This window comes from Lepus europaeus, chromosome 9, assembly GCF_033115175.1.
Source record: "Lepus europaeus isolate LE1 chromosome 9, mLepTim1.pri, whole genome shotgun sequence".
NCBI lineage: Eukaryota > Metazoa > Chordata > Mammalia > Lagomorpha > Leporidae > Lepus > Lepus europaeus.
In genome coordinates, this window is record NC_084835.1 from 72,288,197 (window position 1) to 72,313,535 (window position 25,339).

At 47.8% G+C, this 25,339-nt stretch overlaps 1 protein-coding gene across 1 annotated transcript in view; it reads left to right on the forward strand.

The window, feature by feature from the left end:
* The window catches only part of TTC39C (tetratricopeptide repeat domain 39C), a 111,980-nt gene extending 86,672 nt beyond the window's left edge, over positions 1-25,308 (forward strand). The window contains exons 8-14 of the mRNA XM_062201479.1: positions 2,197-2,304; positions 6,689-6,798; positions 8,091-8,214; positions 16,433-16,530; positions 17,564-17,668; positions 20,918-20,956; positions 21,467-25,308. Of these exons, the coding sequence (XP_062057463.1) occupies positions 2,197-2,304; positions 6,689-6,798; positions 8,091-8,214; positions 16,433-16,530; positions 17,564-17,668; positions 20,918-20,956; positions 21,467-21,556 (674 nt within the window). The 3' untranslated portion in view covers positions 21,557-25,308. The remainder of the gene's footprint in view (positions 1-2,196; positions 2,305-6,688; positions 6,799-8,090; positions 8,215-16,432; positions 16,531-17,563; positions 17,669-20,917; positions 20,957-21,466) is intronic.
* The last annotated feature ends 31 nt before the right edge of the window (positions 25,309-25,339 follow it).

A 25,339-nucleotide genomic window follows, 5' to 3' on the forward strand; every position in this document is an offset into this window, starting at 1 on the left:
CATATGGGATGACTCCAACCAGCTCATATGGGATGCTGGTAACACAGGCGACAGGCGATGCTTTGTGCCATAACGCAAATCTCCACCCTCCCCCCACAATTTTTTTTTTTAACAAAGGCCTGGTACTTTAGAGTTTCAGCTTAGCTACAATACTACAAAGTCACATAGCATTGCACATAAGGAGTGAAAAAGGAAAGGATAAAGGAGAAATGATGAGGTTGCAGAAATCTGAAGGGAAATTGGAACTCCAAAAGCTCTCTGCCAAGGGGCAGGGAAGGGTAAATAATGAATGCTTGGAGGCAGTGGACACTTCTCGGTTCTTGACCTGTGACCCCTGCCACATGTTCACCTGTTGTGGACATAATTGTTTTCCTGAATCCTTTTAAAAATATGCAAAGCACAAGATTGGAGATTGGACAGTAATAATATTACCAAAAAATCCATTTTAAATGCCTGTTTATAGTTTAGGAAGAGGAGATAAAGTATAATCCCATGACAAATCTTTATGCAACCCAAACTCTGCAGGAGCTCTGTGTAGTAGCCATACGTAGAGTTCAGGGTGTCTCGAGCCTAGCTTTTGGGGTGCCTGTTTGGTACAGTGGTTAAGACACCCCTCGGAACTCCCACATCCCGCATCAAAGTGGAGTCTGAGTCCCAGCTGCACTTCTGATTCCAGCTTCCTACTAATGTGCACCCTGGGAGGGAGCAGGTGCAGGCTCAAGCACTTGGGTCCCTGCCACCCATGTGAGAGACCCGATTGAGTCCCAGACTCCTGGCTTTTTTACTGGCCCAGCCCTGGCTTTTGTGGGCATTTGGAAATGGAACCAACAAATGGGAAACCACACTTTCTGTCTCTCTGCCTTTCAAATAAAAATTTTAATAGAAGAAAGCCTAGCTTGGTGGCTTTTCTGTGTACCATTTCAAAGTCTATGTTAGAGTTGAAGTTAGAATGTTAGAGCCAAAGGAAGCTTAGCAGTGAGCTAGCCCAGGCCTTGGGGAGAGGAACTCAGGAGGTGAGTGATACCCAGGCCTCATTTTCTGCCTCTCTTTTGTACTTAATTCAGATCTTGTCCTGGCAGCTGTTCTAGGGTGACAACAGCTCAAATTAGTACTCTTAAAATATGTCAATGACATATTTCCTGTAGGATTTGTGCCTTATAAGTGTGTACACCCACTTCCCATAGTGGCAAACCCAAGGTCACACAGCTACTTAGTGATTCCAGAAATCTCTTTTATGGAGGCAATATTGTGTAAAGGAAAGGGTGTTGGATCTTGGTCCCCAGAGCTTCCCTCTGATGAACCGTGTGGCTTTGAGTGCTCAGCCTCCAGTTTTCTCTTTGTTAAAGTGAGATTGCTGTCAGCCCCTTTCACAAAACAGGTGCAGGCAGAATTCTGTCAGTGTTTGCTACACAGTGGGGCTCAATTGTTCGGAGATGCTGCTTAGCAATGGGAATGGGGCAGGCATTTGGCCTGGCAGTTGAGAGGCTGGCTAGGATGCTGTGTCCCACAATGGAGTATCTGGGTTTGATTCCTGTAATACCCAGTTTCTGATTCCAGTGTCTGCTAATGCAGTTCCTGGGAGGCAGCAATAATGTCTCACACACTTGCTTCCTGCTACCTACACAGGAGACCTGGATTGAGTTCCAAGGGAAATCAGCAGATGGGACACTCCCCCACCAATTGCTGTCTTTGTCCCTCTCAATGAATAAATATATATTTCTTAAATGTACAAAGGAAATAAAGTGTTCCGTGCCAGAACGCCAGTCCCACAGTGTTTCGATCCAAGCAAGTTAGGGTCCACCAATGTAGAAAGGACCGGCTTGCGTGCTTCTCACAGAGGTCTGAGAATGCATGCTAATAATTCACCCTCAGGTGAGTCCAGGAAGCCCTTGCTCCCCCGGCTGCCTGTACCTCCCTGGGCTTGGGTGACTCGCACCAGATGAGACTCACTCGAGTGTCCTTCTAGAAATCTGTGTGCCATGCTCGTCTGTACTCCCCAAGTGGTCGTGACATCGGAAGTGCCTGGCCTTGCCCAGGCTTTACCCAGGACACATTCCAGAGAAAACCCTCGAAAGCTGAGTGTTGCAGAGCACGTCCTGGAACGCTCCCAGAGGAAGGCAGTGACCTTTGAGAGACTCAAAGGGATCCAGGTGGGCCGTGACGCCCGGGTGTGGGCTAACAGGGTTTCTTTCACAGGGTGGTGCAGCATGATCGAGCTCAACTTCAAGGATGCGTTCGATTCCTTCGAGAGGCTGAAAAACGAGTCCCGGTGGTCGCAGTGCTATTACGCCTACTTGACTGCAGGTGAGTGGACTGGTCTCACAGCATGGCCCCTGCCCCCCGTGAGTTACCTCCTGGGCTGCTGGTGGACGTGAGGAGGAGGGGAGGAGGGGGGCATTGTGCTCCACCATTCTCCCTAGCACGGTGACATTTTGTGCGACCAAGTGAATGGCAGCAGGATCCTGTGTTCACGGAGAACTCCAGTCCTGTGCCTGGTGCCCCGAGCCGGCTTCGTCCTGTACAGTGTCTCGGAAATGCTTCTTATGACGCCACTCCAGTTTTGTCCATCTTGTCCTAACCACCCTCAGCCTGCCCTTCTCCGCCCCTTTCTTTGCTGCGTTAGGAATTTTAAGGATGTTCTCAAACATGCCTTTTTCACTGTGTTAGTATGTTCGCTGGTGGTGCCTGGTTACAAAGTCGCTCGTGTGTTGAGTCCTGTGCTCCAACCCTGTTTTGCCTGTTCATCCACAGTACAGTGTGATGGTGTAGGACAGTGCCAGGTCTTTCGGCACTGTGCAGCATCACAGCCAAACGTCTGTAATGTCTATTTTTTTTAAATAATTTATTTGAAAGGCAGAGGGAGAGGGAGAGGGGGAGAGAGAGAGAGATTGAGATCTTCCATCTGCTGGTTCGCTCCCCAAATGGCCACAATGGCCAGAGTTGGGCCAATCTGAAGCCAGGAGCCAGGAGCTTCTTCCGGGTCTCCTATGTGAGTGCAGGGTCCCACTTGGACCACCTTCTGCTGCTTTCCCAGGCCATAGCAGAGAGCTGGGTCAGAAGTGGAGCAGCAGGGACTTAAACTGGTGCCCTAGGGGAGGCCGCAGCTTTACCTGCTATGCCACAGTACTGGCCCTATGTTTTCAATGGGAGTGTTTCTGCCTTACACCTTGTATGAGATAGTTGAAGACATGCTGCCACCTGGTGGACAGAAGGGTTGTCTGTCCTTGAGATACTTAACTATTCCCCTTGGTTTCCAATTGTGGAGGAGTGGATTGAAGAAACCAAGGAGTTGCACGTTTCCTGCCTTGAAGCAACTTTATGTAAACCTTTGCAAGTCTGTGTAGAGAGGAACCTTCCTTATGAAGCCACATAGTAACTGTGTTATTTAAAATTCAGACTAACCCAAACACTATTTTAAATACTTCCTGTTCTTCTAAATGTTTCAATTTGAGGAAACATCTTCCCCTTTCATTCTAGCCACACAGTGAAAGATGGTCCAAGTACTTGATACCTTGCACCCACATGGGAGACCCAGATGAAATTCCAGCTTCTTGGCTTCAGTCTGGCCCAGCTGTTGTAACCATTTGAGGAGTGAACCAGCAGATGAAGATCTCTGTCTCTCTCTCTCTTTGTAACTCTGCCTTTAAAAATAAAATAATCTTTTTTAAAAAGAAAAAGTAAGAATTAACAGTGGCCAATCTGTATGTCCTCCACATCTGAAACTCCCTATAACGATCGCATGAGTCCACAATCAGTGGCTATGAAAAGGCACCGTGTGTGCTCTCCTGTGGTGTGGCGTGTGCTTTTTCTTACGGCGCTGCGTGCATTGAGTCATCTTATTTTGGGTGTCCCTGTCAGTATACTGTGTCTAACCTTACAGGTTGTTGTACAGAATTTGCAGGCATCGCCCATAAAAGCAGCAGCTGTGTATTGGGCCACCTCCGTGTGCCCAACGCTGAGGAGTAGGGGAAGCTGCTTTGCATGGCGTAGGAAGGAGAGGCCCGCACGCCACCTAGTGGTCGTCACATGTATTTGCGCCACGTCGTCCATGGGGGCCGCTATTTCCTGTCTGTCGAGTGTGGGACACAGTGCACATGTGGCTGTGAAGAGGAGCATTTGTCTCCCCACAGTGTGGCAGTCCCGGCGCTGTGCTGGCTGTGGGTGATGGGCAGGGCTGTCTGAGGAGTTTTGCTGGCAGCATAGTACGAGTGTGGAGAGCCCCGCTGTGGAGGGTGCCCAAGGCAGCAAGGGTGCTTCTGCCCAGCTGTCACCCCTGGCTTCTTGCAGGCAGAGCTGGAGGGCACAGGCATTCAGGGGCCAGCGTGCTGCTATGGGGACTTGGCTCCCAGCCCTGTCTTTTTTATTGTGGCAAAATATAAATAACATATAAGATATAAATAACGTGTAATAAAGTATAAATCAAATGGACCCCTGTAGGCATTTTTAAGTGAGCCATTCAGGGAGGTTACGTTCATGTGTGGTATCATACGACTCTTACCACCGTCCATCTCCAGAAAATACTCACCAACCTGAATGAAATGCAAAACCCATCCAACAAGAACACTGCTTTTCCCTACCCTGCAGCTCCTGGCTGCCATTCTTTCTGTCTCTGTGGATCTGATTACTCCTCATGCCTCATATGAATGGGGCGCACCTGCCCTCGTGTGTCCGGCTTATGTCACGTAGCACAGTGTCTGCAAGATGCCCCCACATTACTGCACGTGTCAACCTCCACTGCTGCGTGTGGGGCCACGTTTTGTTTATGCATCCATCCAGCAATGGACACATGGGTTACTCCCACCTTTTCACTCCAGAGAGTGTGATACTTGCTACGAACGCTGGTGCCCGAGTCCTTGCTTTCGCTTCCTATGGGTATGTGCCCAGGAGGGGAGCTGCTGCATCAATCCTGGTACTATTCTTGCCCCTTTTCTGTAAGCTTGAAATCCCATTGGAATTATCCGTTATCAAATCTGTTTAGTCCGTTCCAAAAACAGCATGTGGCTAAGACAGTGTCTCAGCAAAAATGCATGGGATGGGATTTGGTGGCCTAGGAAGTGAGAGGAGGATGACAGGGTGGTGGTAAAGACTGGCTGAGGGGCTGGGACTGACCCCAGTGTGAAGACTGGAGGGGGTGGGATGCAGGTGGAGCGAAGGGGCTATGATGATGTCTTTGCCAGGGCCCTGGGGTGGGCTGCAGGTGCTATGGGACAGACGAGTCACACCCTTCCTTCATGGCTCACCTCGACTTCTCCCAGCTCCCGTATCACTCCGGAGAGAAAGGGTCCCTTTTCTTTCTGGGTCTTTCCCAAAGGACTTTGGTTTTTTTCCCCGAACTTCTCCTATCACTGTATATAAGGGCACTTCAACAGTGTGTGGAAAATGGAATTATGTAAGTTTATTTTGGTGCAGAAAAATTTTTGAAATGCATGCATTTTTAAAAAAAAATTATTTATTTGAAAGGCAGAGTTGTAGAGAGGCAGAGAGAGAGAGTGTCTTCCATCCGCTGGTTCACTCCCCAATTGGCTGCAATGGCTGGAACTGTACCGATCCAAAGCTAGGAGCCAGGAGCTTCTTCCAGGTCTCCCATGTGGGTGCAGGGGCCCAAGGACTTGGGCCATCTTCTACTGCTTTCCCAGGCCACAGTAGAAAGTTGGATTGGAAGTGGAGCAGCCGGGACTTGAACCAGTGCCCATATGGGATGCCGGTACTGTAGGCAGCGGCTTTACCCATTTTGCTGCAGCACTGGCCCCATGCATAGTTTTTTATAACATGCATTTTCATAAACTTTTGAAGACCCCTCCTATGCATGGATTCCAGCCCTTTTTGCATCAGAATAAACTTTTTAGTGTGTGTGTGAGAGAGAGAGAGGGGAGGGGAGGGGAGGGGAGGGGAGGGGAGAATCGCTCCAGCTGGAACTCAGGGTCTACAGGGTGCAGGCCTGTGTGTGTCTCTGTAACTTGTGTTCCAGGACAGGGATTCCCTCTCCTGCCAGGAAGTCTTCCTAAACCTCTGATCTGCTCACTGTTCTTTCCCAGATTCCTTTTATCTCCACTCCCTGCCCATGTAGATGCCAAGGAGGTTGTGCACTGCGGCAGGAGCAGAGCCTTTTGTTACATACAAGACTATGCCCCCCGGGCTGGCGCTGTAGCAGAGCGGGTAAAGCCGCCACCTGCAGCTCAGGCATCCCCTACCCCTACGGGTGCTGGTTCAAGTCCCAGCTGCTCCCTTCCGATCCAACTCCCTGCTAATGTGCTTGGGAAAGCAGCAGAGGATGGCCCGGATACTTGGGCCCCTGCACCCACATGGGAGACCCTGGCTTGGCCTGGCCCAGCCCTGGCCATTACAGCCTTCTGAGGAGTGAACCTGTGGATCGAAGACCTCTTTCTCTGTCTCTCTCTTTCAAATAAATAAAATAAATCTTAAACAAACAAACAAACAAAAAAGACTGTCCCAACAGGAGGAGAGCTGGCTTTCCCTGTGACCCACCCCACCCCAGCTCCGAACACAGGCCCCTGGGAGGTGGGGATGGGCGGTGACAGCTGGAGGGCCGAGCGGCCCCTGGTGTGGCAATCGCCACGCACTGGCTCTGGTTTTGTGCTTGGAGACGGTTCGCAGTACGATGCCCCTCGGCATCCCCCAGTGGCACCCACCCTGCCCAGTCTACAGCTCGGACCATGGTCTCTTACAGTGTGCCAGGGAGCCAGCGGCGACGTGGACGGCGCACAGGCCGTTTTTAAAGAAGTTCAGAAACTCTTCAAGCGGAAAAACAACCAGATTGAACAGTTCTCAGTGAAGAAGGTAGGTTGGGGGCCCCGCTGGCCTCGGCGTCTGTGCCCTGCACTCCTCGGCTGTGCCCCGTGCAGTCGGCCGCCGGGGGGAGCAGCACCGGCTTGGCCGCAAATCATCCAAGCGCGTTTCCTGCTCCCGTGAGCGCACGCAGGGCAGCACCGCAGGGCGCATGCGCCTTCGCCCCAGGTCCCACCAGTGCACACGGCGCAGACGCCGCAGGGCGCATGCGCTGGCGCCCTGTGGGAGAGGAGTGGGCTGGTCCGGTCTCCAAGCCCTGCCGGAAGGCCCAGGGCTAGAGGGGTAGCATCGCACTTTCGTTTTTTAGCTCCCCGAAATCAAATTTTGCGGCAGAACCTTTGTTTTACGACCTCTCTCCTACGTTGAATTTCCCATTCTTTCGGTTTTATAAGTTTACACTGAACATTTACTGAATTTGTTTGAGTGTAAATTAGACTCTCATACGGAAGGCAAGTGACAGCACTAGGACCGAGTAGAAAACCTAAAAGTCCTTGGGACCGTGACTACAAGGCGTCTTGTCTTACATCACCCATAAAAGCCCATTGAGCCCCATCCTTATAACCCAGCCTTCTGAATTCATTGATTTAAACTAAAATAAGACTCATTTCGTGCCTAAGTTTTCAGAATCCCTATGTGCCAGTTCTTGATGGGAGATGGGGTTGAGTGAGGCACAGGAGGCAAGTGTCCCGATGTCGTGGAACTCAGAAAGCAAACATTTTTCAGTGGAGAGACGTGGTCATTCTCGCCCTTGTAGGTGTTAGGTTAGGTTTGCAATAGCTCGGGGTTCTGGCCTTTTGTGCCCCCAGAAGGGAGAGACGGAAAAAGGAGACAGAGACCGACCTCAGCAGAGACAGGCTGCTTGATTTGAAGCAAAGAGGTTGGCGACAGTCTCCGAAGAGACTGCAGAGGGTGTGTTTAGAGCTGAGTTTTCATCTGGTTAAGGAGGGAATTTGCCACTGGGTGGGGGTGGGGGTGTTAGCAGCTGGTGGGAGGGTAGGGGGCTCTTTGAAGCCTGTGGGGACTTCCATCTTACCTATTTCACAAGCTGCCCCGCGTAGCTTGTCTGTCTGCCAGTTGCTTTGCAGGGAGTCTGGAAGCATCTGGTTTGGCACCAAGGGTCTCAGCCAGAGGGAGGGAGCAGGACAGGGGGAGAGGGAGGGGGAGGCTAGGGAAGGAGCAGGCCATCCATGCTGAATGCGAGTCATGTGCTTTTAAGTGTCCTAGAAGCATGTTAAGTTGAATTTGTTTTGGAAAAGCACAGCCGAATCTTTTCCTACTCGCAGGCGGAGAGATTTCGGAAGCAAACCCCAACCCAAGCGCTATGTGTGTTGGCGTCCATCGAGGTGCTGTACCTGTGGAAGGCCCTCCCCAACTGTTCCCTCCCCAACCTGCAGAGGATGAGCCAAGGTAAGGCGCACCGCTTCCTGCGTCACACTGTCTTCTGAGCCAGGCGGGACCAGTCTGTCGCTCTTGGGTTCCAGCCGTAGAGGAAGAAACTCCCATCACGCGGGTTATCAGAGCAGCAGGTGCACGTACCTGCAGATCCGCTTGTCATAGTTGGAGTCCAGGGTGCTACTGTCAGCAGTAATGTTCCTCACCCTCTGGCCACAGGTGTCACTGTGAGCATGTTTTATCCCCAGGGCCATCACTGTGTTTCATGCAGGTGTGATTCACACACACACAAAGCACAGATAGTAAGGAGTATCTCTAGGCCAGTGAGTGTGGACAAATATGCACTCTGGGGCATCCCTTACGACAGTCGGAAGATAATACATTCCCATCACCCACCCTGACGTGTTCCTTGGTCTTCTCCTCACTCTGCACCGGAGGGCAAGCACAGTTCTGACCTCTGTGAACTTGAACTTGCTGTAAATGGAATCATATCAGGTGTATGTTTCGTTTATGGCTTCACTTGTCCTGCATAGTGTTCATAAGGTTTGTCCATGTTGCAGCCTACATCAGTCGTCCATGTCTTGTACTGGCTGAGTAGTGCCCCACTACATGGCTATGCCTGGACCTCAGTTTGTTTACTCATTCTCTGGGTGATAGACATTTGGGGTTTTGGTTTGGTTTTTCAGCTTCCTTGAGTAAGGCTGCTACAAACAAAAGTGCAAAACCTAAGGTAATGGCTCTTTTGTATAGGTATGTGCTCGCTTCTCTTGGGTAAATGTCCAGGAGTGTAACTGAAAGTACATACTTTTCATTTATGTATTAAGAAAATTGTAAGACCATAGGCAACCCTGATAAAGTTATTCTTTTTTTTTAAAAGATTTATTTATTTACTTGAAAGACAGAGTTATACAGAGAGAAGAGAGGCAGACAGAGAGAGAGAGAAAGAGAGAGAGGGGTCTTCCATCCGCTGGTTCACTCCCCAATTGGCTGCAACGGCTGGAGCTGCGTCGATCCCAAGCCAGGAGCCAGGAGCTTCTTCCGGGTCTCCCACTTGGGTGCAGGAGCCCAAGCACTTCGTCTACTGCTTTCCCAGGCCAAAGCAGAGAGCTGAATCAGAAGTGCGGCCGTAAGGACTCGAACTGGTTCCCATACGGGATGTCAGCACTGCAGGTAGCAGCTTTCCCCACTACGCCACGGTGCCGGCCCTGTAAATGAAATCTTTAAATGAGCCAGGACATTGTGGGTTATTAAAGAAATAACTTACCATTTCTTGCAGGGGTCAGGCCCTGCCGAGGCAATCGCAGGCGGGACTTGACATTCAGTAAACCTGTAGGAGGCTCGTTTTGAAGTTGATCATTTTGTGTGACCCACAGATGGTGCTGTAAATACCTACATGGCCCTTGGAGGAAGCATGTGCCCCACCTTTGTAAGGGTCCATAATGGCAGACATTTGAATGAGATTTGTGGTCTAGCAAATTATTTGCTGCACACTGAGACCAAAGAGGTAGGAGAGGCAGACAGTATAGTCTTCCCTGTTTTCTCTCTTTTTTTTTTTTTTTTGGACAGGCAGAGTGGACAGTGAGAGAGAGACAGAGAGAAAGGTCTTCCTTTGCCGTTGGTTCACCCTCCGATGGCCACCGCGACCGGCGCACCACGCTGATCCGAAGGCAGGAGCCAGGTGCTTCTCCTGGTCTCCCATGGGGTGCAGGGCCCAAGCGCTTGGGCCATCCTCCACTGCACTCCCGGGCCATAGCAGAGAGCTGGCCTGGAAGAGGGGCAACCGGGGCAGAATCCGGTGCCCCGACCGGGACTAGAACCTGGTGTGCCGGCGCTGCAAGGTGGAGGATTAGCCTGTTGAGCCGCGGCACCATCCCCTGTTTTCTCTTTTAAAACGTTATTAGTTTTTACCTGCTTTGAAGGGCAGAGTTCAGGGGACTTGCCCATCTCCTTGGATGCTGCTGGTCTGAGGGCAGCAGGCCGAGGAGCAGAGCTTTAAGTGTCACTACACACAGCTCCCTCTTCGTGGGAGGGTGAGGCGGCTTAACCCCTGCAGCTAGAAGTACAAGATGAGACCGCTGTGGAAAAATAAAAAGATTTCCATCCCAAAGGGTGATGTCATGAGAAGCAGTGTTGTCCTTTCTCAAGGTAGACTATTTAACCTGTGTGTGTGAGTGTGTACACACACACACACATTTAATTTGAGAGACACTGGGGCCAGTGTTGTGGTACAGTGGGTTAAACTGCTGCTTGCGATGCTGGCATCCCATGTTAGAGTGCTGGTTCAAGTCCTGGCTGCTCTGCTTCTGATCCAGCTCTCTGCTAGTGCACCTGGGAAACCAGCATATGATGGTCCCAAGGGTTGGACCTCTGCACCCATGTGGGAGACCAGGATGGAGTTCCTGACTCCTGGCTTCAGGCTAGCCCAGACTCCTGCTGTTGCAGCCATTTGGGGAGTGAATCATCAGATGGAAGATCTCTCTCTCTCTCTCTCGCCCCTGTGCCATCCCCATCATGCTGTCTCTCTGTTGCTCTGCCTTTCAAGTAAGTAAATAAAAATTTCCAAAAAAAGAGAAAGAAAAAACTCTCATTTGCTGCTAGATGATCCCCAAATGCCTGCAGTGGTCCTCAACTGAGACCAAATCCAGGAGGCAAGATTCAACCCAGGTCTCCCAAGTGGGTGGCCGGAACAGGAAGCATTCTCTTGGACCATCACCTCTACCTCCCAGGCTCTCTCTTAGCAAGAAAGTGGAGTCAGTAGCCAAAGCTGGTGTTCAGACCCAGGCACTCCGATGCAGGATGCGTGCATCCTAATTGGCATCTTAACCACTAACCCTAACACCCACCCCTCAAAAGAGAGTTAGCATTCACATTCTGCATTTATTCTGGAAACATTTGTAGATCGCAAGCCACTGGAGGAACCGTGCCAGATTTTTCTATACTCACACTCGTTTTAGACTCAATATGGTGTTAGCCACTGAGTCACAAAAGACTTTTGCCTATTTCTTAAACAAGAAAAATAGTCTGCCTTCGGAGTCCAATCTTTGCCAGTGTCGATATTCCGGAGATCAGAGGGATGTAGCTCCAAAGAAGCTTTGCCCAGTGTCCCCGTGCCTGGAGTAGGGATGCACCCTCCCATGGGGATGACTTAAAAGGAACCAACATTTTCTTGGATGCATCCAGTTCTGCAGTGTTCGTTTAAAAAAGGCTTTGCATCGTTTTAAGTGCAACCCTTGTCATGGAGGCAAATACACAATACCTAGCAACGACTCACTCAGAGGAGCGAGGAAGGATCTGAGGTAGTTTTTAATGCACGGGTGTGGGCTCGTGTATTTAGAGATAATTAAAACACAGGAGCAAATGTAAGCTAGGCCACGATTGACAGGCACGGGAATGGCTGTCACTTACATGAGATTGGACCTAATAGTCTCTGAGTCCCTTTGCAGGTATCAGAATTAACAAATTAGCAACAAAGATAAGCCCACGGGGAGGGAGACAGTCGCCGAAGTGAAGATGAGATCGTTGTTCAACATCGGAGATTATTAGATAATTATTAGATAATCTGAGAGCAGTGATGGTCCAGATCCGTCCAGCTGTACAGGGCGTGGCAAAGATCTTTGCAGAGAAGTTGCTAGGTTCCGGGAAAGGCCGACAGCAGAGTGTGGCTCCTAAGCATCTGTGCAGGGTTCTCCTTCAAGTCCTCATGGTTGTGTGCATGGAGCTGACCAGAGTCTCCCCCGTAACTCGCTGCTAGCAGAGCGGGTCATGTTTCCAAGTCCCCGGCTCGTGGTTCCACTCCCAGCCCTGCCCCTGCTGCCCTGCCCCCCCTCCCCCCCTCCATTCTTACTCTGTGTTTCCAAGCTGTGTCTGTTTTCTCAGCACTGCAGCCACCGGGGTCCTATTAAAACCCAAGTCATACGATGTCACTCCGCTTCTCAGAACTCTTCTTCCGTCTCCCACCTCATCCATAGTAAAAGCCCAAGGGCATTCGGTGGCTGGCAGTGCCCCACGGTCTGGAAGCCTGCCAGGCAGTGGCTTCTCTGCTCTGCAGCCACGCTCCTCCCCCATTCATGAACACACCCAGCAGTGCTGGCCTCCGGGCCTTTGCGCTTGCTCTTCTCTCAGCCCCAAATCACATTCACACAGTTCCTTCCCTCATTGTCCCCAGTCCTTACACCACTGTGATCTTGGCCACGAAGCTTGAACTGCATTCTGATTCCCCTGCCTGGCTTTATTTTTCCCCTTAGCACTTACCCTCATGTGACATATTTTATCTGTTTACCTTTCATGCAGTGTCCCCCCCCCCCATATCCCCACCCAAATATATAAGCTGCTTTAGGACAGAAATGTTTTTTCCTGGCATACATTTTTTAAAAATGTTTAGGATCTTAGTGTTCTTATTTGCTAAGTAATTCACAAATTTGTGAAAATATCCAGACTACTCAAAGGCATATGGAGAAAGCAAAATGTTAGCATCTCTTCCATCTCAGACATGCGGTCACCTCCCAAAAGACACTCACTGCTCAGGAGTTTCGGGGTGGCCTTCTGGGCATGTGCCACACATTTCCCTGGACAAGGGTGTGCCTGTGTGTGGGTGAGCCTGCGCGTGGGTGAGCCTGCGTGGAGACTGAGACAGCAGCATCCTCTCCCTTCTATCCTGCCTGTGTTCCTGTCAATTAGGAAGATTTTTGATATTATCTAATATCAACATGTAGATGGACCTCATGCTTCTGAGTGTCGTGGTAGTATCCCCAAGTAGGAATAATGATAGTTTATGTAACTAGTCCCCTGCTGGTGCGCACACAGGCTGTCTCCAATCTTGTGCACTTCAATGGGCTATTGCTTTTTTTTTTTACTTAATAGTTTATTTTTCTGAGATCATATATTTTTAATTTACATTACAGTCAAAGGCATAATGGCTCTACTAAATAAAGAGTTCAACAAATAAAAAGTCAAAAGACCGTAGTCTAGCAGGGAAATAGGCAAGGGCTTGAAACAATAATCAGATAAAAAGATGATCAGTTTCCCTCACATAAAATAAATTTGCAAATAGTCGCAGAATCATTAATGCTATAGTTGTATATAATTCTTTCACTTTGCTGGGCAAATATTTAAAACCAGATGATTCAGTGACTGTTTACACAAATACCTTTGCACCTGTGTGCACCTGTGAGATAATTCCCTAAATGTGGGATTTCTACATTTAAAGAACGTGCTCTCTAAACATCTTGATGGATTTCAGCAGATTCCCCCCTAAGCATGTCACCATGCTTACCATCCTTAAAGCAATTTTGTTACTGATCCTCAGCTTGGTGCTGTGTAGCGGGTCTCAGGAACAGGTTCATTTTGTATAACTGAAACCTCATTCACATGAGCAGCAACCGCTTCCCATCCCCAAGCCGCTGGCAGCCCCTAGCCTGCTTCCCGCGCCTGTGAGTTCCACTCCTGGGGTGCCTCATCTAGGGGGACTGCTGTGGTGTTTGGGCTTCTGACCCTGGCTTTTTCACTTAGCCCAGTGCTCTCACAGTTCACCCAGGTCACTGCATCTGACAATTCTTTCTTTTTTAAGGCTGCATACAATTCTTTTGTAGTCTGTGTAGTCTGTACTATATTTTCGTCACCCATTCATCTGCTGATAAGACTTTTTTTTTAAAGATTTATTCATTTATTTGAAAGGAAGAGTTATACAGAGGCGGAGGAAGAGAGAGAAAGGTCTTCCATCCACTGGTTCACTCTCCAGATGGCCACCAGGTTCAGAGCTAAGCCAATCTGAAGCCAGGATCTAGGAGCTTCCTCTGGGTCTCCCCCATGGGCGCAGCAACCCAGGTCTTGGGCCATCCTCTGTTGCTGTCCCAGGCACATTAGCAGGGAGCTGGATTGGAAGAGGAGCAGCCTGGACTCGAACTGGCGCCCACGTGGGGTGCTGGCACTGCAGGCTGTGGCCTCACCCGCCACGCCACAGCTCTGCCCTGCTCATAGACAATTCATTTGTTTCCAACTTGAGAGTGCAAATATGTTTTTCAGATCCCGATTTCCATTCTTTGGGATAGATACCCAGAAGTGAGATTGCTCAGTTCTGTGGGATTTCTCATGCTCTGAGGAACCTTTGTCTTGTTTTCCGTAGCAGCTCCGCCATCTTGCATTCCCCCTGACAGTGCCCAAGGGTTCCCATTTCCTCACAGCTGTTCCCACATGCACTACTGCTGTTTGTTTTAATAACAGCCATCCTAACAGAGGTGAGGTGGCAGCCCCTTGTGGTTCTGATTTTTACTCTCCTGATGATTAGTGATTAATTGTGGGCATATTTTCATACGCCCACTGGCCATTTGCATGTCTCTTTTGCAGAAATGTCTATTCTGCTCCTTTGTAAGGACAGGAATTTTTGTTTGTGTTGTCACCGTGGTATTTTAAGAGGTCGTCCATCCACTGGAAGAAACAACAGCTACCCCCCAAATATTGAATGAATGAATGAATGAATGAGCAGTTAATGTATTATGTTAGCATTTCCTTGACTTTGCTGCCTTAAGATCTCTTGAGTTCTTTCTTTTTTTCATATTTATTTATTTTCTTTGAAAGGCAGAATTACAGAGAGAGAGGGAGAGACAGAGAGATCTTCCATCTGCTGGTTCACTCCCCAAATAGCCACAACGGCCAGAATTGGGCCAGATCACAGCCACGAGCCAGGAGCTTATTCCAGGTCTCTCACATGGGTGTAGGGGCCCAAGCACTTGGGCCATCTTTCTCTGTTTTCTCAGGTGCATTAGCAAGGAGCTGGATCAGAATTGGAGCAGCCGGGACTCAAAACTGATGCCCATATGGGATGGCGGCATCACAAGCGGAGACTTTACTCACTGCGCCACAATGGAACAGTTTTAGGTGTTTTTTTTTTTTTTTTCAATTTTTTTTTCTATTTATTTATTTGACAGGTAGAGTTATAGACAGTGAGAGAGACCGAGAAAAGGGTCTTCATTCTGTTGGTTCACCCCCAAATGGCCGCTACAGCCAGAGCTGCGCCGATCTGAAGCCAGGAGCCAGGTGCTTCTTCCTGGTCTCCCAAGCAGGTGCAGGGGCCCAAGTACTTGGGCCATCCTCCACTGCCCTCCCGGGCCACAGCAGAGAGCTGGACCAGAAGAGGAGCAACCGGGACTAGAACCGGCGTCCATATGGGATGCCAGCACCACAGGTGGAGGATTAACCTAGTGAGCCATGGTGCCGGCCCCACAGTTTTAGGTTTGTAGTGAAGTTGCAGAAAGTCCAGAGTCCTTGCATAGTTGTCTTGCTCCCCCAGCCTCTTTACCAGGCTTGCCTCGTGGGAGCCTTTGTTACAGTCAGTAAGCCAGCACTGGCGTGGCCAAATCCCCCCCCCCCCGAGTGTGTAACTCACACTAGGGCGTACTGTTGCTGTTGTGTGTTCTGTGGGTACAGGGAAATGCTGAAAGGCAGGTGTCCACCAGTGTAGTGAGAACAGTGGGTTTTCATTGCTCTTAAACCAGCTATATTCCGCCTACTTGTCCCTGCCTCTTTTGTGTCCTGGTAACTACTGGTTTTGTATTGTGTCCACAGTTTGCCTTTTTCTAGAATGTCATTTATTTGTTTATTTATTTAAAATATTTATTTATTTGAAAGTCAGAGTTACACAGAGAAAGACGAGGCAGAGAGAGACAGAGAGAGGTCTTCCATCTGCTGGTTAACTCCCCAATTGGCTGCAACAACCAGAGCTGTGCCGATCTGAAGCCAAGAACCATGAGCTTCTTCTGGGTCTCCCATGTGAGTGCAGGAGCCCAAGGACTCAGGCCATCTTCTGCTGCTTTCCCAGACCACAGCAGAGAGCTGAATTGGAAGTGGAGCAGCAGAGACTTGAACGGGCGCCCATATGGGATGCCAGCACTGTAGGTGGCAACTTTACCCGCTATGCCACAGCACCGGCCCCCAGAATGTCATTTATTTGGAATCATAGACTATGCTGCTTCTTTAGGATTGCTTCTTCACTTAGTACAAATATGCTGTGATTTTGCGTCTTCTTGACTGTGTGGAGTTTGACATTTTTTGTCTCCTTGGCCAAGGCTGCTACTCACTAGTGGATGGAGAACAGGTGCATTCTGAGTTTTGGGAACAGAAACATGAACCAAATAAGCAGCCATACAAGGAAGCACTCACTTTGCTGTGGGTGACATTAAAGGAAATTCCTAAATGACTGTGTTTCCTCCCTGCTGTTTTCTCTCCCTTTCTCTTGAAGCTTGCCATGAAGTGGATGATTCATCTGTGGTTGGACTAAAGTATTTGCTTCTCGGTGCCATACACAAGTGTCTAGGAAACTCAGAAGATGCTCTTCAGGTAAAGTGCCGGTGTGGTCGTGACTTATGTAGAGAGATCAGGAGCCCCTGTATCTGTGCTCGAGAATAGGAAAAAAGTACAGGGCCAGACATCCCATGGCCCTGTGAGCTTTATCCACTGTATTCGGAGAACGCCATCCCTTCAGCTGCTGGGAGGCAATGGTGGGTGATAGTTTCGAATGCAGCTTCCACCCTGGAGACGGCCTCTTTATGGGTGGCCTTCCTTTCTGCTCCTGTTTATCCAAGACAACAGTCTCAGGGGAGGAACTGAGGAGGCAGACACATCAGGAGGATCCCAGGGAAGCCTTGTAGTCAGACCAAACCAAAAGCAACCAGTCATGTCGACGTGGTGGCTTCTCCTCTCATTATCGCTGCAGGTTACTGGTGCAGAGTGCGGTGAGATTTACAAGGCTACTGGCATAGGGTGAGCCTCTGTGCACAGAACATGAGGAAGAACCATGAATTATTTTCAAATATACTTGGAGGGATTTTTCCAGCCAAGTTGTATGTGTACCAGTAGTACGTTGACTTCTCTTTGAGTTCGTGTGTATAAATAGGAGACTTTTGGCTTTAAAAGCTACGTTAATGTACTTGTATTATAATTTTAAATTAATCTGTCAGTGTGGTGTTCTAGTTATTACACAGCCCTAGACAGCTTATTTTAGATCACATGCTTAAGTACCAGCAAGATGCAATCAAGACACGTGTTAAGAGGTCTTGGCTTGTGTGTGTTCTGTGTTAAACACGAACATAGGGATGTGTAGACTTTCAGATGCAGGTAAGTGTATTCTCTGCAGTAGCATCAGTGGAGGTTGATGTGCCAGCTGGGAAAATAAGTAACACAAATGGGACCGACTGATGGATGAGTGGTCCTAGAGGAGGCTTCTGAATTATGGATGGGGGTGGATGGGGAGGAATGAAGATGGTCTGGAGAAAAGAAGAAACGTGGGTCTCTTCCTGCCTCCTGAACATGTGGTGAGCCCTGGGCTAAGCAGGAAAGTCAATCCATTCCAATCACATTTGTATTTCTTTAGTTCTTTCAGAGAGCTGTCAAAGATGAAGTGTGTCGTCAGAATAACTTGTATGTTCAGCCATATGCTTGCTATGAACTTGGCTGTCTTCTGCTGGACAGGCCAGAGGTAAGATCACACACACACACACACAAGCACACTCTTTAAACATTTATGTATTTATTTGAAAGGTAGAGTGACAGAGAGGGAGGCACCAAAAGAGGTAAAGAGATCTTCCATCCTCTGGTTCATTCTCTAAGTACCCATGACAGCCAGAGCCTGGAACTCCATCCAGGTCTCCCATGTGAGAGTAAGGGCCCAAGTACCTGGCTGCCATGTGCTGCCTTCCCAGGTACATTAGCAGGAAACTGCATTGGAAGCGGAGGAGGAGGACTTGAACCAGCACTTCTGTATGGGACACAGGCATCACAATCAGCAGCCCCACTTGCTGCACCACAGTGCCACCACACATTTTTTAATAATGTTCATGAGCAAACATACAAATGAGCAGTCACTAAGCACCCTTTATTTAAAATAAACTGAACACATGTTCTTTATTCATCCACTTCATAATCCTAATCTTACTGTCTTTTTAAAATTTACTTATTTGAGAGGCAGTTACAGACAGACAGAGGGAGAGACAGAGAGAGATTCCCCCAAATGACTGCAATGTCCAGAGCTGGACCAGGCCCAAGCCAGGAGCCAGAGGCTTTTTCTGGGTCTCCCACGTGGATGCAGGGGCCCAAGCACTTGGGGCATCTTCCACTGCTTTCCCAGGCCGTTAGCAGGGAGCTGGATTAGAAGTGGAGCAGCTGGGAGTTGAACCAGCCCCCATATGGGCTGCCAGCTTTATAGGCAGAGGCTCAAGCTGCTACACCACAGTGCTGGTCCTAATCTAACTGTCTTTAAGGAATTTGTTTCTTCTCTAGGATTTGAATTATACATGTAACTTTTTGGACAAAGATTTATTTGAGAGAAAATCATTGCCTTTGTCATAATGGTGTGATACGATGTAGTGTTTTAGTGTATGGCGCTGGGTATGTTACTTCATGCATACCTCTTAGTCTGTAGAACAGGATAGAAAATACCTGCCTTGGGGCAAGTATCCGGCCTAATGGTTAAGATGCTGCGTAGGACGCCCATGTCCCACATCAGAGTGTCCGAGTTTGGATCCCAGCTCCACCCTTTGATTCCAGCTTCATGTTAACGTGCACCTTGGGATGCAACAGATGGGGGTTGCATCCCTGCCGTCCGTGTGGGAGACCTAGATCCAGTTGGCCGGCACAGTGGTTCAACAGGATAATCCTCCGCCTTGTGGTGCCGGCACACCGGGTTCTAATCCCGGTCGGGGCGCCGGATTCTGTCCCGGTTGCCCCTCTTCCAGGCCAGCTCTCTGCAGTGCTTGGGCCCTGCACCCTATGGGAGACCAGGAGAAGCACCTGGCTCCTGGCTTCGGATCTGCGCGGTGAGCCGGCCGCAGTGCGCCAGCCACGGCGGCCATTGGAGGGTGAACCAACGGCAAAGGAAGACCTTTCTCTCTGTCTCTCTCTCTCACTGTCCACTCTGCCTGTCAAAAAAAAAAAAAAAAAAGGGAGACCTAGATTCAGTTCCAGCTCATGGCTTCAGCCTGGCCCAGCTCTAGCTGTTGTGGGCAGTTGGGGAGTGAACCACTGGATGGGAGCTCTCTCTCTCTTTCTCTCTGTTTCTCTTTCTGCCTTCAGATAAATAAAATAAGCAAATAAAAAGTGTAAACAAAGGAAACAAAGAAACTGCCTTGCCATTTAACAAAGATTATAGTGAGAATAAATGATGATGTTTGCGTGATTGCTTTAAAATTTACAATACCATACAAATTTGGCTGTGTAACTAAGATGTATATTTAAGTTGGTACAATGAGGTAGTTGTTTTTGTTTTACTAGAGTTTCAATTGTGAATTTACTTGGAACCTTCTTTTAGAAGCTCTCATTTACGTGAGCTTCATTCATGTATTGGCTTTACAAAATTATAATTTTTAGTGAATTTAATTCATCTTCTAAATATATAGATTTTTTCAACATTGAGCTAAATTAATAGAAATATGACTCTAGCCCAATCCCTAAATATGAAACCTGACTTGCCAAAGATGATGGGCTTTTAATTGAAAAGTCAGATTTTACCAAAACAGAAAATACAGGTTTTATGAATTTGAATAGAAAATTCCAACACCATACTTTATTTTAATGAAAATTTTACTTTGCAAAACAGTAATAATACATAAAAAATATAATAAGACTAGGCCGGCGCCGTGGCTCAACAGGATAATCCTCTGCCTAGTGGCGCCGGCACACCGGGTTCTAGTCCCGGTCGGGGCACCGGATTCTGTCCCGGTTGCCCCTCTTCCAGGCCAGCTCTCTGCTATGGCCCAGGAGTGCAGTGGAGGATGGCCCAAGCGCTTGGGCCCTGCACCCCATGGGAGACCAGGATAAGTACCTGGCTCCTGCCATCGGATTGGCGCGGTGCACCGGCCGCAGCACGCTGGCCGCGGCGGCCATTGGAGGATGAACCAATGGCAAAAAGGAGGACCTTTCTCTCTGTCTCTCTCTCTCACTGTCCACTCTGCCTGTCAAAAATGAAAAAAAAAAAAAATAAGACTAGCCAACTTTTTAAAAGATTTATTTGTATTTATTTGAAAGGCAGAGTTACAAAGAGAGGAGGAGAGACAGAGAAAGAGAATATGTCATCCACTGGTTCAACTCCCCAAATGGCGACAACAGCTGGGGCTGGGTCAGGCCGAAGCCAGGAGCCCAGAGCCTCCTCCGGGTCTCCCATGTGGGTGCAGGGGCTCAAGGACTTGGGCCATCTTCTGCTGCTTTTCCCAGGCTCATTAGCAAGGAGGTGGGTCAGAAGTGTAGCAGCTGAGACCAGAACCAGTGCCCATGTGGGATGCAGGCGTTGCAGGCAGAGGCTTAACCGGCTACACCACAATTCCGGATCCCAATATTTTTTTAAAAATTAAGTTGACTTCCTCACTTAATAATGTTTCAAAAGGAGGTATAATTTACTACAGATGCAACTTTTGGTAATCATTAATTTTAGGTTGTTATAGCAAGGTTTTAACCTAAGGTATTATACTTCAGTTGTTGCCTGTTATAAACTAGTAAGATTATGAGAAATTATTTATCAAGTAATGTAAAAATAAATATTTAATATGTATTAAATATTTAATAACTATGATGTAAAAATATATTAAAGAAAACAAATCACTCTACTTGCATGAGCAGTAGACTTGCTTTCTTGCCTACCATGAATTGTCTTAACTAGCACACCGTTTTTGAACATTTTCTGCTTGTGCCTATGTAATTGTAGAGACTAACAGATACGTTTTTCTTATCTTCACAGACTGTAGGAAGAGGCAGAACTCTACTTCTGCAAGCAAAGGTAAAAAACCCTGATTCTGCCTCTTTCCGGAGACCCCTGCTGTCCTGTGCAGTGTCCACCTGAGTCTGAGGTCTAGCGTCTGGGAGGTTCTCACCGGTATTTCTAGAGGAGAAGTGCTGGCTAAGTGAACGAGCAAGCACTTGACTTTACGTGAACTTTCCAGGATCCTAAGAAACTCCATGAAATGGTTTATGCCGTTCTAAGGGTGGGGAAATAACTCTTGATTTCACGGCTGGGGTCTTGAATTGAGAACATCGAACAGTAACTGAGCACAGCGGAAGGCTGTTCGTTCTAAAGCAGCATGGGGTTCCAAAGACAGCACTGTGGACACTCCCTTGGCGTTTTCTAAATGAACACAAAAGGCTGATGTTTGGAGAATGAGACACCCATGTGGCCGTGCTGGAAGTGTAGGGAGTGGGACCTCAAGCTGTCCGGTAGCTGGTGATGTGGACTGCACCACGGCGCATGCGAGCCTCGCTGACTGAGCCCTCCCTGTCTTTGTCCTTGCAGGAGGATTTCTCCGGCTATGACTTTGAGAACAGACTGCACGTCCGCATCCATGCCGCCCTGGCCTCCCTGCGGGAACTGGTTCCTCAGTGACAGGCCCGGGAGCCTGCGGTGTCCCTCCCTGCCCGGGGCCCGCACCTGAAAATAAAAGCAGAGGACAAAGCTCATGTGAAAATCGGCTCTTCTTCTGAGAACACCTGTGCCAGGGACACATTTTCCCAGTTAAGCTGACACGTTAAACATCTCCTCTTTTAAACATTTAGCTGAAAAGTGGTGATGGCGAGGAGGAGGATAATAGCCACCCGGGGAGAGGGTTAAGTGACCTTGTTCAAGCATTTTAGTTTTGTGACTTATTATTTTTTGAAATAAAATCAAACTAAGCATCCTGCCTATGATCTTGTAGGGGCACCTCCCTGCAGCCCCTCTCGCAAGGGTGACAGCGAGAGGTGCCTGGGAGATGAGCAGCATCATGGCATTGCATTTATATTGTGTTCTGAAAAAAATAAAAGCGCTTCCTAGTGTTTTAATTTACCCTCAGAATACTCCTGTGACTCACGCAGTGCAGATAGTCCTAGCCCCCTCCCACAGACAGCAAAACTCAGGCGCAGAAGGCGAATGGACATTCCCAGCAACTAGATAGCAGATCTGACCGCCAACTGGAGATTTTTTTATTATTAAAAAACCATGTTACTAACCCAGCATTCCATGTTTTCCTTATTAAAAGAACAAACACTCTCAGCTGACGCGTGTCATCAGAGATTCATCTCTAGATCCTCTGCAGAATGTTCCCAAATGATAAACACTTTTTTCCCCTTTGAAAGCAAACCATGCAGGAAATAATAGAAGAAAATGTTACAACCAAAAATCCAACTGTTTTGCTAGTGATCGGAGAGCCTCAGCTGCAGACGCATGTACTTATGTTTTAGGGGTTGCCTGTTGTTTGTGAAAATTGTCTAAGGACCAGCTTTTGGAAATCTTTTAACAGATGACTTGGAAAGGTCACTCTCAGGTGAACGAAGCTTTTTGCCATGAAATGTTTGATGGTAAAGCGTTGCTGGGCTGTGTATGTCAGGATATCATTTCTGCCCAGCTGAGGTTATCAGAGGTTATAAAAGGAGTTCAACGTTATTTTTTAAGAACTTCATTGCTGATTGTTGTGGTCTTTTAATTTACCTCCAAGCCCAGTCCTGCACACCTGTGGTTTTGAGGACTCTAAATACCTCAGTCCCGTTTAAGGATCTTTGCCATAATTTGGCTCAAATTCAAGGTTGCATTTTTTTTTTTTAATTTCTGTTGAGCTAAAGGATAGGTTTTAGAGTATCATTTACATGCTTTTGGCTAAAGCACAATCTCATGTGATGTTAATATTTTAATATTCCTTTTCAAAATAAAACATGAGAAAAGCAGTTAGAGTGTTGGCAAATTTAATCTTGTTTTGAGGAAATAATTTTTTGTAAGATTTATTTTTATTTGAAAGGCAGAAGATGGGGGAGGTGGGTAGAGATCCATCTTCCATCCAGAGTCTTACTCCCAATATGGCTGCCACAGCCAGGATTGGGCCAGCTGAAGCCAGGAGCCCGGAATTCCATCCAGGTCTCCCGCAGGGACCCAAGCACTTGGGCTGCCTTCCGCTGCTTTCTCAGGCGCCTTATCAGGGGGCTGGGGATGCCAGTGTCACAGGAAGCAGCTTACCCTGCTGTACCACAGCAAGAAGTCACTCCTCATTGACTCTGGTTATACTATCTTCGTGTTCCTCATCTCTGTTCCTGACCACACTTTTTGTAGGCTGTTTCCAAGGTTCTATTCACATTGACTTCCTGATGTGAATTCTGTGTGGATTTTAAATACTAACAAAGACACAAAACTGCTATCATACATTCCATGAATAATAACATCTAGAGGGCTAGAAGAGAAAATTTGGCTAAAAAGAAAAATTGGTTTCCAAAACAACTGATTCCTGGTTTCATTAGACTGAAGGGAAGACCACTGTGAGTATTTAAAATAGAGCAGTTGCCATATAGTTTTCTTCTTAATCTACAGAATCTGTGGCCAACTTTTCTGTATTCTGCATTTTGAATCATGAAGTTCTGGCTTCAGAGTCCATTCTTACTTGAATTTCCAGCCCCAGTATTGTTGGAATCGTTACTCCATATCCAAGGAATACATTGTCTTCTGCATTTTGAATTTTACAGATTTATTTCTGCGGTAACTGCTTTTTAAAAATTGCTTTTATTTCCCCATGGAAATTTCAGGGTCTCAGATAATTTTGTGTTCAGCTAGTGTCACTGGATAGACACATTTGCTAACCCCTGCAGTAGGTTTCTTTTACCAAACACGGTTCTGTTTCACCACAGTCTCTCCCAAGGCTTAGTTCAGATTGCCCCCAGGGTGCACCCTGTGTTAACTTGTTGTAGAGCAGGGGCAGTGGGTACACAGAGATTTTAAAGACCCCGAAATAACAGCCCCACAGTGTGAATCCATTGTACCAGGAGCTGCCTGAAATCTAGGTCCATTTTGAGCTGGTAATTCCTAAGCCAGCAGGCCAGCCTTACTGCCGTGACTAATCCCACCGGTGAACGCACTGCGAGCTGCTGCTACCTTGGTTGGTGTAAACTGCTCCTGACCCCTGGCTGGTGGAGAGAACCGCGTGGAAGTGGGGGGACTGTTGGCATCTATGTGTGCTGCCTTTTGGTGTTGTCATCCCTCCCTCCCTCCCTTTTCCTGTTCCATAGGTTCTCAGGTGGATCTTCTGATTCATGTGTCAAATCTATTTTTGTATTAGACTGTGCCTATGCTGAGAGGACTGGCTAATGTATATTTGATGTATACCGAACACATTTTTATAATTGGACACCTGTGGAGGCATGGGCTAGTAATAATGTGATATGTATCTTGCTGATTAATATAAAGATTTGATCTTTGTTGGGTTAGCTACCTTTTTATTTTAGCCCATAGTAACTAAGTCTACTAAGGAGTAAAAAAGTATAGTGTTCAGTTATCACAAAAAATTCATGTTTATTGTCACATACTATGTAAGTCAATTACTTAATGTATTTACACTTTATATTTCTGCCTACCAGGACAATACATGTCTGCTTTTTAACACACACTCTCCTTTGCTGTGTAAACTTTTCTAGTTGATTTCCTAAGCTGATCGTATTCAGATATAGCATTTTACCCATGAAGATAGACATTCACACAGCCATGGTGTAGTATTTTGGTTTTTCTGGGCATTGCATTTTGTAAAAATTGTCAACCCAGATCATCCCAATATTTATTGTAGAGGCAAAAATGATCCCAGCAGCTAGGAAGAGGAAACGCAGATAAAGAGGGAGCAAGAGAATGGGCGGTTGGGCCTAAACACCTGTGGTCCTTCTTCAGTAAAGTGGGTATACATCCTTAAGAGTGCAGTGTAGCTGGCCTCCTCATGGAACCCAGCACGGGGAGCTGAGCCCTCTCTTCTTGCTGACATGAGCCCAAGAGAGAAGCAATGTCCTTGTAACCCAGGTGACCTCTGCTTAACCCTTCATGGCTCCTCCCGCAGGCCTGTGGTTCTGAATTTTCTTGTCTTACAGTTTAGCCCTATTCTGATTCAGTAGGTTCTGGAGAAAGCTCGGGGAGGCGTTTTTAACAAGCTTCTGGGAGGTTTCTAATGCAGGTGATCTAAATTAGAGAAACATTGCCCTAGGTTATCTTTTGTCAAGTGTTTTGTAATCTGGGAGACGAACCGAACAATGACATAGCAAAGCTCAGTCATAACAGTGTATATATCAAGGGCAACTCTAACCCACTGACTGTCTAAGGTAGATTTGTGGGGTGCAGGATCTACCAGTTAAGAGTCCCTTGTTCGCTATCAGAGTGTCTGGTTGAAGTCCT